Source organism: Polypterus senegalus, chromosome 13, assembly GCF_016835505.1.
Source record: "Polypterus senegalus isolate Bchr_013 chromosome 13, ASM1683550v1, whole genome shotgun sequence".
NCBI classification, from domain to species: domain Eukaryota; kingdom Metazoa; phylum Chordata; class Cladistia; order Polypteriformes; family Polypteridae; genus Polypterus; species Polypterus senegalus.
The window spans coordinates 162007948-162022674 of NC_053166.1; the positions used below are offsets into that span (position 1 = coordinate 162007948).

Sequence of the window (14727 nt, forward strand, 5' to 3'; positions counted from 1 at the left end):
TTATACAGTACAATTCTGTAAAAGAAACCAACTATATTCATAGGTAGTCCCAAAGCAGTGACTGAGTATGAGATTTGACAGAGCTGTGGGGTCACAGCTCCTTGAACTTTCTAGCACAAGTACAGCTTAAACAGCAACAGGCAAGTGGAGTGGTGAGCAGATCTGTCCTTGATGAATATAAAACCAAAATGATTCAAAGCCATGGCACTTAACTATTTCTTTAAATTAAAGACTCCCTCACTCATTCCAGCATGGTCCCAAGCTGCCTCAGGTGGAGCCATATTGTTTCTGGAGTTGCTCACTGCAATGTCAGGTGGCAAGCATCATAAAATACTAAATCACACAGCAGTATTTCAAAGACACTTGCAAGATGCCCCAAACTGTAGCATTAAGAGGATACTTAGAATACATTTCAAGTGGGACTGTCTAAGAGTTATTCTTCAATCTTCATTATTTGTGTGATACCAGAACAAAACAGACAGACCCAGACTGAGCTTTATAGAGGGGGAAAGAAGTATTTGGTCCACTGCGGAATGTGTACGTTTGCTCACTTACAAAGAAATGAACTCTAATTTTTATGGTAGTTTCATTTTAATGGAGAGAAAAAAAACACAAGTTATAAAATGATTTGCATGTCGCTGAGAGAAATAAGGATTTGATCCTCTACAACCCAGCCAGAATTCTGGCTCCCACAGACTGACTGTGTGCCCATGTGAAGGCATATGTACGGGCCCGTCTTAAGTTGGCCAGTGAACATCTGGGCCTGTACGTGTGCCTTCTTGAGCAGGGGGACCTTGGGGGCGCTGCAAGATTTCAATCCATGATAGCATAGTGTGTTACCACTGGTGTTTTTGGTGACTGTGGTGGTCCCAAATGCCTTCAGATCATTAACAAACTCCACCTGTGTAGTCTTGGGCTGATCCCTCATCTTTCTCATCATCATCCTCACCCCATGAGGGGGCGATTGATGGTCATTTTATAGTTCTTCCATTTCCAAATAATTGCACCAACAGTCGTCACCTTCTCACCAAGCTTTTTGCTGATGGTCTTGTAGCCCACTCCAGCCTGGTCTCTGACGACCTCTGACAGCCCTTTGGTGTTGCCTATGGTGGTGGAGAGGATGGAATGGAAGAAATTGATTCTGTGGACAGCTGGGCTTTATACAAATCACGAGTTGAGATCAAGAATATCTGTCATTGACTGACTGTGTGCCAATCTGTGGGAGCCAGAACTCTGGCTGGGTTGTAGGGTTCAAATCCTCATTTCTCTCAATGACATGCAAATCACTTTATATAACTTTTATATAATGTGATTTTTTCTGGATTTTGGTTGATATTCTGTCTCTCTCCATTAAAATGAAACTACCATAAAAATTAGAGACTGTTCGTTTCTTTCTAAGTGATCAAACTTACAAATTCAGCATCAAATACTTATTTCCCCCGTGTGATTTATATAGATCAAGTGAATCTAACTTGTCCTTCTACAGATTCCTTACGAGGTGTTGATACTAACAACTAGCACATGTTAAAATAACGTTTTTGAGGCGAGTTCTCACATAGGTAAAGCTATAAATACATAAACACAGTACATGGTCACTTGGGGGTATCTTCAGACACATGGACCTTCAACACAGAAGTGGTCACCTCAGTGTGCTCTTCGTTTCTAAATTGAACTTTTCTACTCCTAATCGAGGACCTCACTTCACCAGATCATTTGTTGAACCAAACTAAGTATTAACAGTGACTAAAGATGTTCACTTTTAGGGGGAGAAAAAAAAAAAAAGACAATGTATTATACAGTAATAATTGTAGAGGTCTGCACAGTTCCACAAAACGAATCGATTTACAGCGGCATCCATCCTGAATATCTTTCCATTTCAAAACAAGGTCCATTTCCCAGTTCACCTTTCGAAAGTAACCTCCACTGATACCAAAAGCAACGTGGGCTCGTGTGAGGCACATTACAGAACACTCTCGGCAGGTCCAGGTGAATATTTAACTTTCACGCACAGCCAGAGTTAAACGTGAGGCCTTGTTTTAAAAGAAGCTGAAGAAAGTGGCTGGCAGGCACTTTGTATGCTGTGTAGACGGACACGGGATTATACTCTGACAATTCCATTTTTTTCTTTATTTCTTTTAGAAAATGTCATGTTTAAATAGAACGACTCAGGTGCTAGAAGTGAAAGAAATATTTACTGTTCATATATTATAATTTTTTATTACGATTTAATTATAATTAAAGGTGGGTTGTAGTCCAGGTTGAAGACCTCAAGAGATTTTCTCAGGGTTGGGGACTGAATCAGTTTGGGGGAGCACATACAGTACAGTGGGTAGAGAAAAGAATCACCCCATTTGAAATATTCCAATTTCTTTTGCTTTTACATCCTTAAATGAAAACACACAAACCAAAATTTTGTCCAGCTTTACTTACTTAATGCCATATCTAACATCCAAGTGAAAGATACCACAGCTACAGTTCAGAAGAATTTTAATAAATAAAAAACAAGAAATACTGAGGTTAATAAAGGAACCCAAACTCAGTCAGGTGTCAGTGCCCACCATTTCCATTGCGGTTACTGGTTTCCTTTCACCTGTGCTCAGTTGTAATGAGTGTGATTAGTGAAGCTGTTCCTGGTCCATTCATTCCCTTGCTTGGCGGTGCCATTGACAGCAAACAACTGAATGTGGGTGGCCAGCCACTTTCAAAAGCTCTCAGGGACAGAGTTGTGGACAGACATAAGGCAGGAGATGGAGACAATTTTTGATTTGTTTATAATTTTTCTGAACTGTAGCTGTGATATCTTTTACTTGGATGTTATTGGCTGCATTGAGTAAGTAAAGCTGGGAAAAAATATTTTGTGTGTGTGTTTTCATTTAATACCGTAAAGCAGAAAAAATGGGAATATTTCAAAAGGGGGGATTCTTTTCTATACCCACTGTAAATAGACCAACTTCTTTCAGAATGGTTAACTTTAACAAAAAATCTTAATTTATTGAACATACCAGCTGAAAAACTGTGACATGTCTTTTGGGGGTCTACTAGTTTCCTCAGCACAAGGAGAACAGAGACATTGCCTTTCTGGTGTGAAACGCAGTCGGAGTGTCTCAGCCAAAGTCTGTATCTGTCAATGGTGAAGCGCCATGCCCTCCATTTAATACGTCTACACTGTCAAGTCCTCTCTAAGGAGGGATCTGCCAATATTACAGAAGCACCGTTACGTCTCAGCATCAAATCCAGGATGAAGATTCCTCATTTTCATATTGTGCACATTTGCTAGAGATGCTGCTGAGGCTTTTCATATTCAGTTATTTATAGGGAATCCATTCCTGGGCTTTTTTCGATTCCTGCATTCCCGGGAATGAAATTGCTGTAATTCCTGGGTGAACAGGAATGGCCAAGCCCACATATACAGTATAGCATGTAAAAGTGTAAAAATCAATCAAGAAATAATAGTTATAGTGTGTTGCCGATTAATTCAGTCAACAACAGACCAAGCAGCAGTCAGTCTCACGGCTCCCACTAAGACCGAGCACAGTGGACGGGGAAGAGTCTGCACTCTGCAGGTCACGAATGCCAGGACGGGGCAGACTTCATTGACGTCTGTGACACGGGCTGTTGACAGTAGAGGCTGGTGTCAAGTTTCCCACTGGAGCAGAGCTCGGGTCCAGTTGGCAGTCGGAACATCAGTTGTTTGTGTTGAAAGCCTCATACGAACGGCCGAGTTTGTCGAATTTAAAAACGACAGAGTTTGGCAGCATTTTTTGCGCGACTGTGCTGCCTACTTCAGTGGAGGCAGAGCATGCTTTCTCAGCAGCTGGTGTACTCTGCACAAAAGTGCGCTCTCATTTGGACGACTGCACGCTCGACACGTTGTGCTTTCTACGCTCTTATTACTACAACTAACTAGATACTTGTACTTGTATGACAGCATGAACTGCTTGTAGTTAAGGTTAATTTTTTATTGGTGTCAACGTATTGCAGTAGTTTTATTAAAAATAAGTGTTGCTTGTTCTAAAACCGTTCACATGTGAGATGCCCGTGCACGGTGTCATTTCCGGGAGCCCGGGATTCCCAGGAATGACATGTGGGATTCCCGAATTCCCGGGAATGGATAAACCCATCCAGGAATGGATTCCTTAGTTATTTATTCACTTTTTAATTACTTGTAAATAACAGTGACCAAACAAAACAACAATTCCACCCCATTTCCTTTGCTTTCTTGGCATTCAAGGTGGCACTTGAGTCTACCTTGGGTTTAAAGGTGTCATCACTAATGGTGGACCCGTTTTCAGTGGTGGTCGCTTGCCTGTGTCCGTTTCAGTAGAGAGGCTGACACGTGGGATCTGAACTTTTAACAACTCTTCACGTGTGTAGTTGTATACATTTCTCTACTGATACTAGAGTTGTAATTATGGTACAGAGTACCAGGCTCTTATGTGGGTGTGTACTCAATAGGAATAAACGCAAATTAACTGAATCAAGAACAAAAATTAGCTAAATGTTTAACAGATTTGCTTCTTTCAGCAAAAGCCACAGGTTAGCAGAACCTTTTTAATTAAGCATTCCCTTACAAACTTGTTGTGCAAACCTTTTTCTCCTGCAATGATTCAGTTCCCCCAACAAACATTGAACAAACTGCAAGCAGAAGAGAGAAAGCAACAAATCACAAAGCACTCCATCACACTGTAGCCTAGCAGTTACTTAATTTCATGAGGACAGACAGACAGCTGGAATCAGTTAAAAAAACAAACAAATCACAGCTGATTAAAAACAAGCAATTTAGTGAGCCATAGCATCTGTCATTAACCCCCACCCATACCCTTTAGATGGGGCTAAAAGAACCAAGTCAAAAACTCTTCGATCACAAATCATTTATTCGGAAGCCAGCAGTAATGTGAATAGCAGGAAGACTGATGTGAGCTCCCAGAATTCAGGCACTGCACAATGGCTTGATAACATGACGTCGTTTTTGACTTGGATGTGCCACATGCTGCTTACAATTCCACACACCTTTAGCAAAGTGTAATCAAAATGGTGGAGAGGAATATTAAGGTATTGAGAGATGCGCACGTGCTATAAGAATCATGGGGACTACTCCTTTACAGCCGGAGTCTGCGGCTTTTCTATTTATACGAATACCTGCCCAGGAAATACTCCTGTGCAACTTCCCCTGACAGCTGGGCTGGTAGACAGAAGAGAAAGACGACACTGCAAAAGGAGCCAAGGCAAAAACAAAAGGGAGACAAACTAAAATAAAACAGAATATAAATTGTGCAGAATAAACAAAAAGGCATAAGCATCAGCAAAATAGATACGTTCTGTTCAAATCCTTAAAAATGTTTGTTACAAATTAAGTGAATATATAGACATTGCTTTAATTTAAAAAAAAAATACATATATCAATCTCTCATTCTCTCTCTATTTTACAGATATCACATACACACTGATCTGACTTTCAGATATGGTTTCCCTTTAAGAAGCGAAAGATGAACACATTGCGTTATGTGTAGTCATTGTTTGTAAATAAATGTTACAAAACTGCCTCATTTATTATTACCATAAACAATTAATTTCCAAAAAGTCCAAATGGATCATCGGCTTAAAATAAAGAAGCCGTTATCAGAAAGGGAAAATGTGTGCAGCACTTGTTAAACGTGTGAACCAACGACGACACCAGTACTGCTGTGGCTCACTCCATACAGGACCAGGAGGACAGAGGAGAAGACTTGAGGATGGACGGTTGCCACATCTTCCACTCACCACTGTACAAAGAAACATGGCTTCTTTTTGGAGATCCTCACCTACTGTGCATTCACATTCGCCACCATCCTACCATGTTATGCTTTCAGAATTAAAACTGACATTTAATCCATGTATTGCCTCATATTCTTTAGTTGAATTCAGAATTATGGAATACTAAAGCAGCACTGGACACAAGTCAGGGTGCAGACCTGGAGGGTCATCAGTCCATGACAAGGCACACTCACACATTCTGATACGTAGCCGATGTAGCATTAACAAGCACACCTCGGCATTGTGGGAGGAAAATGAGTTTCCGGACATTAAATCCATGTAGACATTGGAAGAAAGAGCAAGCTCTACACAGACAGAAAGCACATTTCTAGAGGTGTGATTCAGGAGTTCTAAACATATTGGGCGTGGATAATTAATGAGAATATCAAAACGTTCTACTGACCCCTATCTGGTGTACCAGAAAGCTTTGATATATCTACCTGTACCCAAATACTGCTGGCCAAGAGACCAACCAAATAGGACACTCACTTTTATGATTAAGTAATGCTTCCAAAGGCTTGTAGTGGCAGACAATATTTAACCCTTCACATAACAACCATTTCAGATAGACAGAGCAGTAGATGTCACCATCTCTCTTGCCCTAAACATTAACCTTTGGACACCTTGACACTTTATCCCTACTCAAATGACAGAAACTGTACGATTCTTCAGGTTTCTCCGAGTTTACAGACGGTCTGGGGATTGTCAACAAAAGTGAAGGAATACCTGAAAAAGCTGGAGGACTACGGCAGAACTTGACTGCACAATTACTCACCTGTATTAGATCGCTGGAGGAGACATGGCTTCTGCATCCCATACGTCTGGCCTTTGAAGGGAGAACTGGACTTTAGGAGTTCTGCTGGAACTGGTTCTTTTACTCTTTCCATAGCCATCAGGACATTAGAAAGCTCCTGAAGAGGCATGCTACCAATGTCCGATGAGAAAGGACTGGGTGGGTTTTCCAAGTACATCATCCAGCTTGTGTTTCCTGAGTGACAGGAAGAAAAGCAGTAAGTGTGAACCATTTGGTTTGCCGCTTAATTGATCCGACCACACAAAAGAATAAGGAACCATTCACAAATCCACAAAGCAGCGAAGGAAGGCGACTAAACTGACAGAATTCTGACATGCAGTGCTCAGGCTGACATTCACCAGCCCAAAAAGAGGCTCCACTGCTCTCCAAACCGAAGGTGGAGAAAGTCACAAACTATTATTAGATTGGTATTTTGACATTTGAGTACAAAATATGATCAGTTCAATTCAAACCAGAATGAGATTCTGTGATATAATCTAAACCATCACATATAATTAAAAACAAAACTTCTTCATGAAAAGATTATGTGAGATATGCATCAGAATGTTTTATGGGAATTCTAGTATTTCTATCTGAAAATATTTTAAGCTTCTGAAATAATTGTGGCATGCATTACTTTAAGAGGGTACTCTTTTTACACAGTGCCCACCTGACGGACGGCGAATGAAGATCTCTGCCCAACCTTGTGTAAGCAATGGCACATACTCCGCTAGGCTAGGCTTCTCCTTCTGTGATGACAACTGGGTAGCCAGACTTTCCGACTTAAAATTCCCAGACTGAGTCACAGGACTACATAATTCACCTTCTGATGGGGACACAAGTGGACTGAGACTATGAGCAGTTCCTGCCCGGAGTGCGTGCCCACCTATAAAATGTAAGTCATGAAAAACAATAAAAATTAAAACACTGCAGGGAAAAAGAATTGGGACTTTAGAAACCAAGCTTTTACAAAACATACAAATTATGCCCCAATTATTTTTACTCTCGTAGCTACTCACTTAAATTGCTTTAAACAAAAAATCCAAAAAAAAAAAAAAAAAGCCTCATCTTAGTTTGTTATTTATTGTGCCAATTAAAAGAAAGCTAAACGTCAAAGACTTCACTTTTGGTGTTTTAGGTGCCTGAGGGTGACAAATCCATATGCCTTTGACAGATCATTGTTGTTTCCCCTGAACATTTTATCACGTCTACAGGCTTTCCCCACCTTTTAATGCCTAACTGCTCTGTTCCAACATTCCCAACTGGCCTAAGAGGGCTCTCTGTCATTCAAGCATGTCAAACCTCAAATATTCTCAGGCACTTTGACCTCTCAGACCATAAACTAACTTTGTTTTTCAACTTTTCACACCACAAACAAACTTGGTCAACAGTAGACATTATGCATTTTGCCTAAGTGGCCAGTAAGATGTAATCCAAGTCATTTTGGAATGAAAACAGACCCCATGATTTTTTAAACTGCTATTATTTTGCCTCTTTTTTCCAAGGATGAAAGTGCGTAGGACTGTTTTTCTTCTTCGTGCCAGTCCCAAGCCCGGATAAATGGGGAGAGGTACATCAGGAAGGGCATCCGGTGTAAAATTTTGCCAAATCAAAATGCGGACAACAATTGTGGACGATCCACTGTGGCAACCCCTAACGGGAGCAGCCAAAAGAAGATTTATCCCTACTTGATGCCTTCTCATTGTGAGCCTTAGGACTGACCATCTTTTCCCTAAATCCACTTTTAACTTGCCTTATGCTCTTAAGCTACTCCATTTATCACACACGAGACAGATTAACTTTGATAATACTATTACCACCACTGGACTGAAGCCGTTTTTCTGTCTGTGACCAACAGTCAACCAATTTTGACTTATTCCTTCTTATCTAAAAGTTGGACATGCGTTGTTTTACTCAGCATCCAGATAGAAAGCTAAGTCTCCGGTCTAAAGTACAGCTTTACAGTCCTTACTTTGCTGGTACTACTGGAATGTGCTGCTCCTACTTATGCCTCTCACATTTCAGTCATAGGTTCCCGAGTCCCTTAGCATTCATTTCCCAATATTCTTCTGTTAAATATCCATCAATATACTGCAACTACAAGTAGGATTCATGGTTAACAACCACAACCATCTGGCCCACTCATATGCTTCCTGTTGATACCCATCTATGAATGAAGATGAGCCAGACACAGACAAGCTCACCAACATTCTCAAGGATATCCATGGACACATGTCAAGCCTGCAACAGTTAAACCTGAACAATAAAAACAATCATTCTGGTGGTAACCTTCAGCTCATATTGAAAAATGTAACTCCAATCCCTAACTGAGATTTTACCAGCATACTACAGAGCATTCTGAATACTGACTGTCACACTTTCACTGCATTCGAAGTCCCCATCATGTAAACACAGCTTCACTAACACTCATCCTGCCTCAAGTATTGCCTCATGTATTAACATATTTCTACAGCTCCATAGTTCCCCAATTGTCCAATCTACACAGGCTGATCGGAGCTTACTGCGAAAAAGGGCCTTGTGCTCAAACATTACAAGTATTTCTAAAGGCATTTACTGGAAAGAAATGGTACAGCGCCTATTATAAATCCATTAAAGCATAGACATGAAGAAAACAGTATGATCAGCTGTCGAACACAGTCATTACATGTATTATCATTTCATATTTAAGACTAGTCCCCTCTCCAGTTACCTGAAATGGACCGGACACGGATCCGAGTAGATCGGTTAATTTGCTGCCCAGCTTGTGACTCAAGTTTTGCAGGAGCTTCTTTTGTTTGCCTCATGTGCAAAGATGGATCAGACCTACAATTAAAGAAATTATTATGAATACTTGACAGCTTGAAATAGGTCAATAAAGACTACTCATATATGCTCCTTTACCACTCCTGATACCAAGGGTTTGCCAATGAAAAAAAAAAAAGGGTCAAAGTTTCCATCTTTCCAGAAAGACACTATCTTTATTCTAGTGTTCACCTCTGGCAATATAAGTTCGGAGATAATGAGGCTCTTCTCTAAAGACTTTAGGCAAAATATAACTTTCTTATTAAATATCATTCACTCATCTTCTGAACCCACTTTTTCTGTAACAGCGTTGCTGAATGCCAGAGCCTATCCTGGAAGCACTTTATGAAAAGGTAGGAATAAACCCTGAAGGGAACGTTTGTGGACTGGGCACTTGAAGCAAATATTTTAATAAATCCATATAAATCGAAGTTCTGCAATGGTAACACTGATAAATACAAGGCATATGATCACAAAGTTTTAATTAAGGCTGACCTAGCAACATCAGGACATAAATAAAGCTTGTTTGGTTTTACTGATCATCATGGCACTTGTTTCAACATTTAGAAAGCTTTTTAGCCCCTCCTAGATAAAATGTTTGGTCTTACTGGTGCAGCACACCATCTCTAACTGCTACTACATTACCACCTGTTTCTCCTCCTTAATATCTAACTGTGCTCTGTGCAAATATTCTAAATCTGCTTTCCTTTTCTTCTCACATGTACAGCTAACACACAGCCAGATTTAGCACACAGGGGCTCATCATTTAGAACTGCTAGGCAAGCATTAGAAGACAAGATAAGGACAACTGCAAAATGGGCATTGTAGTATTTGTGTGTGTCAAAGTCAGCATGACATTGGATCTTCTTTTCCTTGTTTGGAATGGCATGATTTACCTAAGTGGGGGCCTGCACATGGAGAAAGAGTATAAAGCCTTGGAACATTGCCCGGCACACCTTTGAAGCTGATGGACGGATGGGAAATACCGTCATCCGATCCTGACAATCCTTCCAACGCAGCAACGACAATAGCAGACTCTATACATCAGGCCTCCACTTTGGTGACAGTCTTGTCATAGGCCTTCTCGTCTGTTATTGCTGTGTAGACCGTCAAAGAAAGCTAAGTTATTTCTCCTATGTGATTTCTTACGGCCATATCACTAAGGGAGGGGTATCGCCTTTTAATATCATATCCATACAGTTTCGGGTTACGTAACATGCCACAATTACAAATGAACTTATTCCAACAAGGGAGCTAGTGTTCCCTGCTGGATACACGCCTTCATCATCATACATTGTGTAACGTGATATTGTTGCCATCAACATGGACCCTGATTTTCTGTTATATGAGGGAATCACTAAGCGTCCACTGCTGTCTGGATTCTGGATCACAGTGCTGTATGCATGTGCCAACCCCCAGTTATGAAATGTTTCTTAAATTCTCCCAGTGTGTATTCAAAGGCTTGAGATTCAACTTGGAATAATGGATGTGGTGTTGCTTTACTGCCAGAGTTAACATTCTGGGTAACCAATTTATGCAAACCTTTCTCACATTTAATGGTTCGTGAAGAACACCCTGCTGTAACGGAATTCAGCACTTCACTTCCCGAGTATGGCATATGAATGGGGACTGATTCTAGTAGAAGGCGGCATACTGTTCTCTGGGATTAGAAATTTAATAACAGAAAGATACTTGATTTTGTGTTTTTCAGCATTCAAGTCGTCCTCAGGAAACACACACACACTAAAGAGCATAAATACTAGAAACTTGGTATTCCCACATTTCACAACACAGGAGCTAATATTTGGTGACTTACAAAGCCAACACTGCAGAATAGCCCTTTCAGGATCAGGCACAAAACATTCTTCTTACCTCGTCATTTCACCAGTGCTTTGCCGCACCGGGAAATCGACACCCAGCAGAGACTGAGTTCCAAACCCACTACTAGTTGTGATGGTTACTAGTTTATTCCCCACCAACCAGGTCTTACTTCTTCCGCCAGCCAAAAGGAATTCTGCCACATGTGATCTAAAATGGGAGCAAAAGTAAAAAGAATTGTGCATGACCCATTGTATGAAATGTCATCACTCTCCTTAACAACAAATCTCAGAAAGATGAGCAGAAACCCTACCTCTTGGGAAGAGCAGAGAAATTCGAGAAAACGTATCGTGCCATCATGTCAAGACAGGTCTCGGTCAGTTCAAGGTGGACCGTTTTGAGGATGTCATCAGCCTGAGCCATGGAACTCTCATCAGCAGAACCCAGACTTGTAGTAGTGACTGAAGTTTGCATCCTATTGGAATACATGATCAGACCAGCAATGATTCAACAAGGTGTTACAAATGGGCAGATGCTGCAAGGGTGTACAAGTTGTAGGTTACTGCAGAAAGAAATGCAGGACACTGGGCACTTAAATCCTTTTGTATCTGGAGTGGATCTTTCATATTTACATTCACATATGCCTTTAAAGCAGATTCAAACAGAATGTGTCCTTCAGCTTGTTTAAGTTCAGACTCAAATATATTATGTACTAAGCATGTCAGTTTAAACATTTGATCACAGACATTTGGCGAGGTTTGCATGTCAAGTGTAAACTGGTCCACTCCAAGGATATGCCTCCCTTCTGTCCCGTCCTGATGATATCACTTCCGGATCCACATTTCCACATTATCTCTAACGCTTCTTGGATTTTCCCATCATACCCATTGTATATAATTTCCTGTCCGTCCCTTATATAAATCCGACTATTTCACTAGCACACTGTACTGGTTGTAATTCAATGTCTGAGGGAGACTATTCGACCTTTTCACTACACATGGAAGGCAAAACCCCAAAACTTCATGAGAGTGTTGTCTCTTTCTTATATCTTCACAGTGGTTCAATGCTCAAGTGCTCCTTCTGATTCACGAAGGCAGTGCTGGAATGTAAACGTTCAAGTTTTATATCTAATACATTTGTGCTTATCATGACATCTTAAAGATGTATGTTAGGGAGACAAGAAAGAAGTGAATTGTACATTTGACAATGCTACTACTAGAACTACTCTCAATCACCCCAACAGGCTGCTTCACACTCAAGGAATACAGAAACAGCTGCACAGGAGTGTGTGAACTAGAAAAAGAAATCATTTAAATGCAGTTTACAGCAGACGTCAATGGACTGGACCCCCCAGAGCTCCACTAAGAAAAGGCAGCAAAAGAAGAAAACTGAAAAATTGGAACTAAACAATGGAACAGTGGTCTCTCCAAAATAACCACACCTTAAACTTTTAGGGGATTTTATCTTCTAATCTTTTTCTGACAGCCATTCTTGTGCAATGATTATTTCTTCTCTCTATGTAATGGATGTCTGCATTTGTTTTGTGTCATTTTAAGCCTTAACTTAAACAAACGATACATGGAAATCCAGATTGGAATGTTCCCATCCTGCATGTGATTTGCTTTGAATGTAAACTGTGGATGTTTTATGCATTATTCAATTTTTGAATTGGTAAAAACACCAAAAGTTATTACATTTTCCTTAAGAAATGGAATTGGAATAAAATTGACGTGATCCACATCTACTTTCATAGCGAAAACTTGGAAGAATCCTCCACACTGCAAGTCTCCTAGCACAGAGGCACGCTACCGTTTGTTCGGTTGTATGTCCGCATTCTCTAGTGCAGGATGGACATCTTAGAATAAGGAATCCTGAATTTCTTTGAGCAGTTACAGCTTGTACCCCTTTGATTGAAAACAATTCAGTTCAGTCATTAGCATGCAGAAATGCTTTGGATTTTCAAGGAGTTTGACGCCGCCGCCAACTCATTACCTGTGAGGAACTTTGATTAAGTAAACCCAACAAAGGATAAAATGTTTATTCAGCATTTCTAAAGAGGAGAAAACTAAAATAATCAGGCCCCAGCTTTTAATTTAAGAAAGACACTTCATTTAAACCACATTTTTACTATTATTATTATAATACAGACAGTGCACTAAGTCAGCTGTGTTAGATAAGATTTTACAACCTTTTAGATGCAGGGCCAAAAAAATGTTTAGGCATCGGTAATTTAAACTCCCTCTTCTCTGACTCATCACACTCCAGACCTCGGCAAAAATGTTTTGACATTTCTCTGTGGCATTTTAATTAAAATTAGAGTTATGACTAACAGTGATGATAACATTAGCTAATATTATCCTGTCGCAAAAATTCCACCAATAAAATTATGCAAAACACAGCCTGAAGGCATAGCTCAGCACTTCAATTATTTTCATTCTGCATCCAGAGTTGCCAGACCTCCCAGAAATGAATCCCGTAAGTTTTGATAAAAGATTATGTATTCAATATAATTTGTAATTTGAAAGTGACATACTTTTCCTCAAGTGTTGAGTTTGTGAAAAATCTGTTTAAAATGAACTTCAATAATATTCATGGCACACTGTTCGACAGTCACTGCTAGATACTCCAAGACCTTAGTTGAGTTTCACGTACAAACGCACACTCTTTTCTAGATAGTCAACCATTGGCTGCTCTCATTAGGCGATAAGGCCACGCAGTACATGGAAAGTTAGCCAAAAAGAGTAGGCTATTCATGTGAAGGAAACTTATGTATTTTTCTAAAATATATATACAAATGAGTATACGATGGAGTCAGAGAGTCAAGCAATTTTAAGGTTACTGGAGTCCAGAGTCGGTAAAAAATGTACATACTCCAATAAAAAAATCTAAATTGTAATATTTTTTAACATTCAGTTTTACATATATTGACTTGATTAAACTATTGTTTCTTATAGATGGTTAATAAAACTATGGCTTATTTAATTTTGCAAGTGTACTGCATTGGGAACATGAGCAAGGTGCTGAGGTGTCACCCGCTGTATTCAGGTGCCAATCCAGGTGGTTTTGTTGTGTGGTGGATACAGCAACGCACAATCAGCTCATGCTCCCATCCTCCTCCTCCTCGTTTTATGTTATTGAAATGGAGACCTGTGAGCCGCTGCAACCAAGCGCGTTGCCATGACCATGCGTATGTATATAGCGTCGCAGATCTTTTTTGCAACTTTTTGCACCATTTGTTTATTTACTTGTTGTGTTCTACATATATGTCTGCACTGAAGGAGCTGCTTTTAATCTCAATGTACATGTGTATAGTGACAATAAAAAGGCATTCTCATTATCCAATGTTTGTAAGCCAGAACACCACTACGGGATTCAAGCCCAGACATTAACAGGATGGGGCGCTAAAATGTAGCCTGACGATTCATGCTGGCAATGATGAAGTGCGTTCTATGTTGTGTGCTTTTTAAAGAGGTCAGAGTGATACCATAAATTCATTAGTCGCAGTCAGTGGTGGTCAGAGT

The 14727-nt window shown here is 40.1% G+C and overlaps 1 protein-coding gene across 5 annotated transcripts in view; it reads right to left on the minus strand.

Annotated features, from left to right (window-relative positions):
• tsc2 (TSC complex subunit 2) overlaps positions 1-14727 on the minus strand; it is an 89220-nt gene that overhangs the window by 21118 nt on the left and 53375 nt on the right. For 4 of the 5 annotated variants that reach the window (XM_039774688.1, XM_039774691.1, XM_039774687.1 and 1 more), the window contains 6 exons: positions 11520-11681; positions 11261-11416; positions 9297-9409; positions 7257-7472; positions 6569-6781; positions 5140-5208 (listed from right to left, as the gene is read on the minus strand). In XM_039774688.1, coding sequence (XP_039630622.1) covers positions 5140-5208; positions 6569-6781; positions 7257-7472; positions 9297-9409; positions 11261-11416; positions 11520-11681 — 929 coding nt within the window. The remainder of the gene's footprint in view (positions 1-5139; positions 5209-6568; positions 6782-7256; positions 7473-9296; positions 9410-11260; positions 11417-11519; positions 11682-14727) is intronic. The other variant, XM_039774689.1, reaches the window with a different exon arrangement.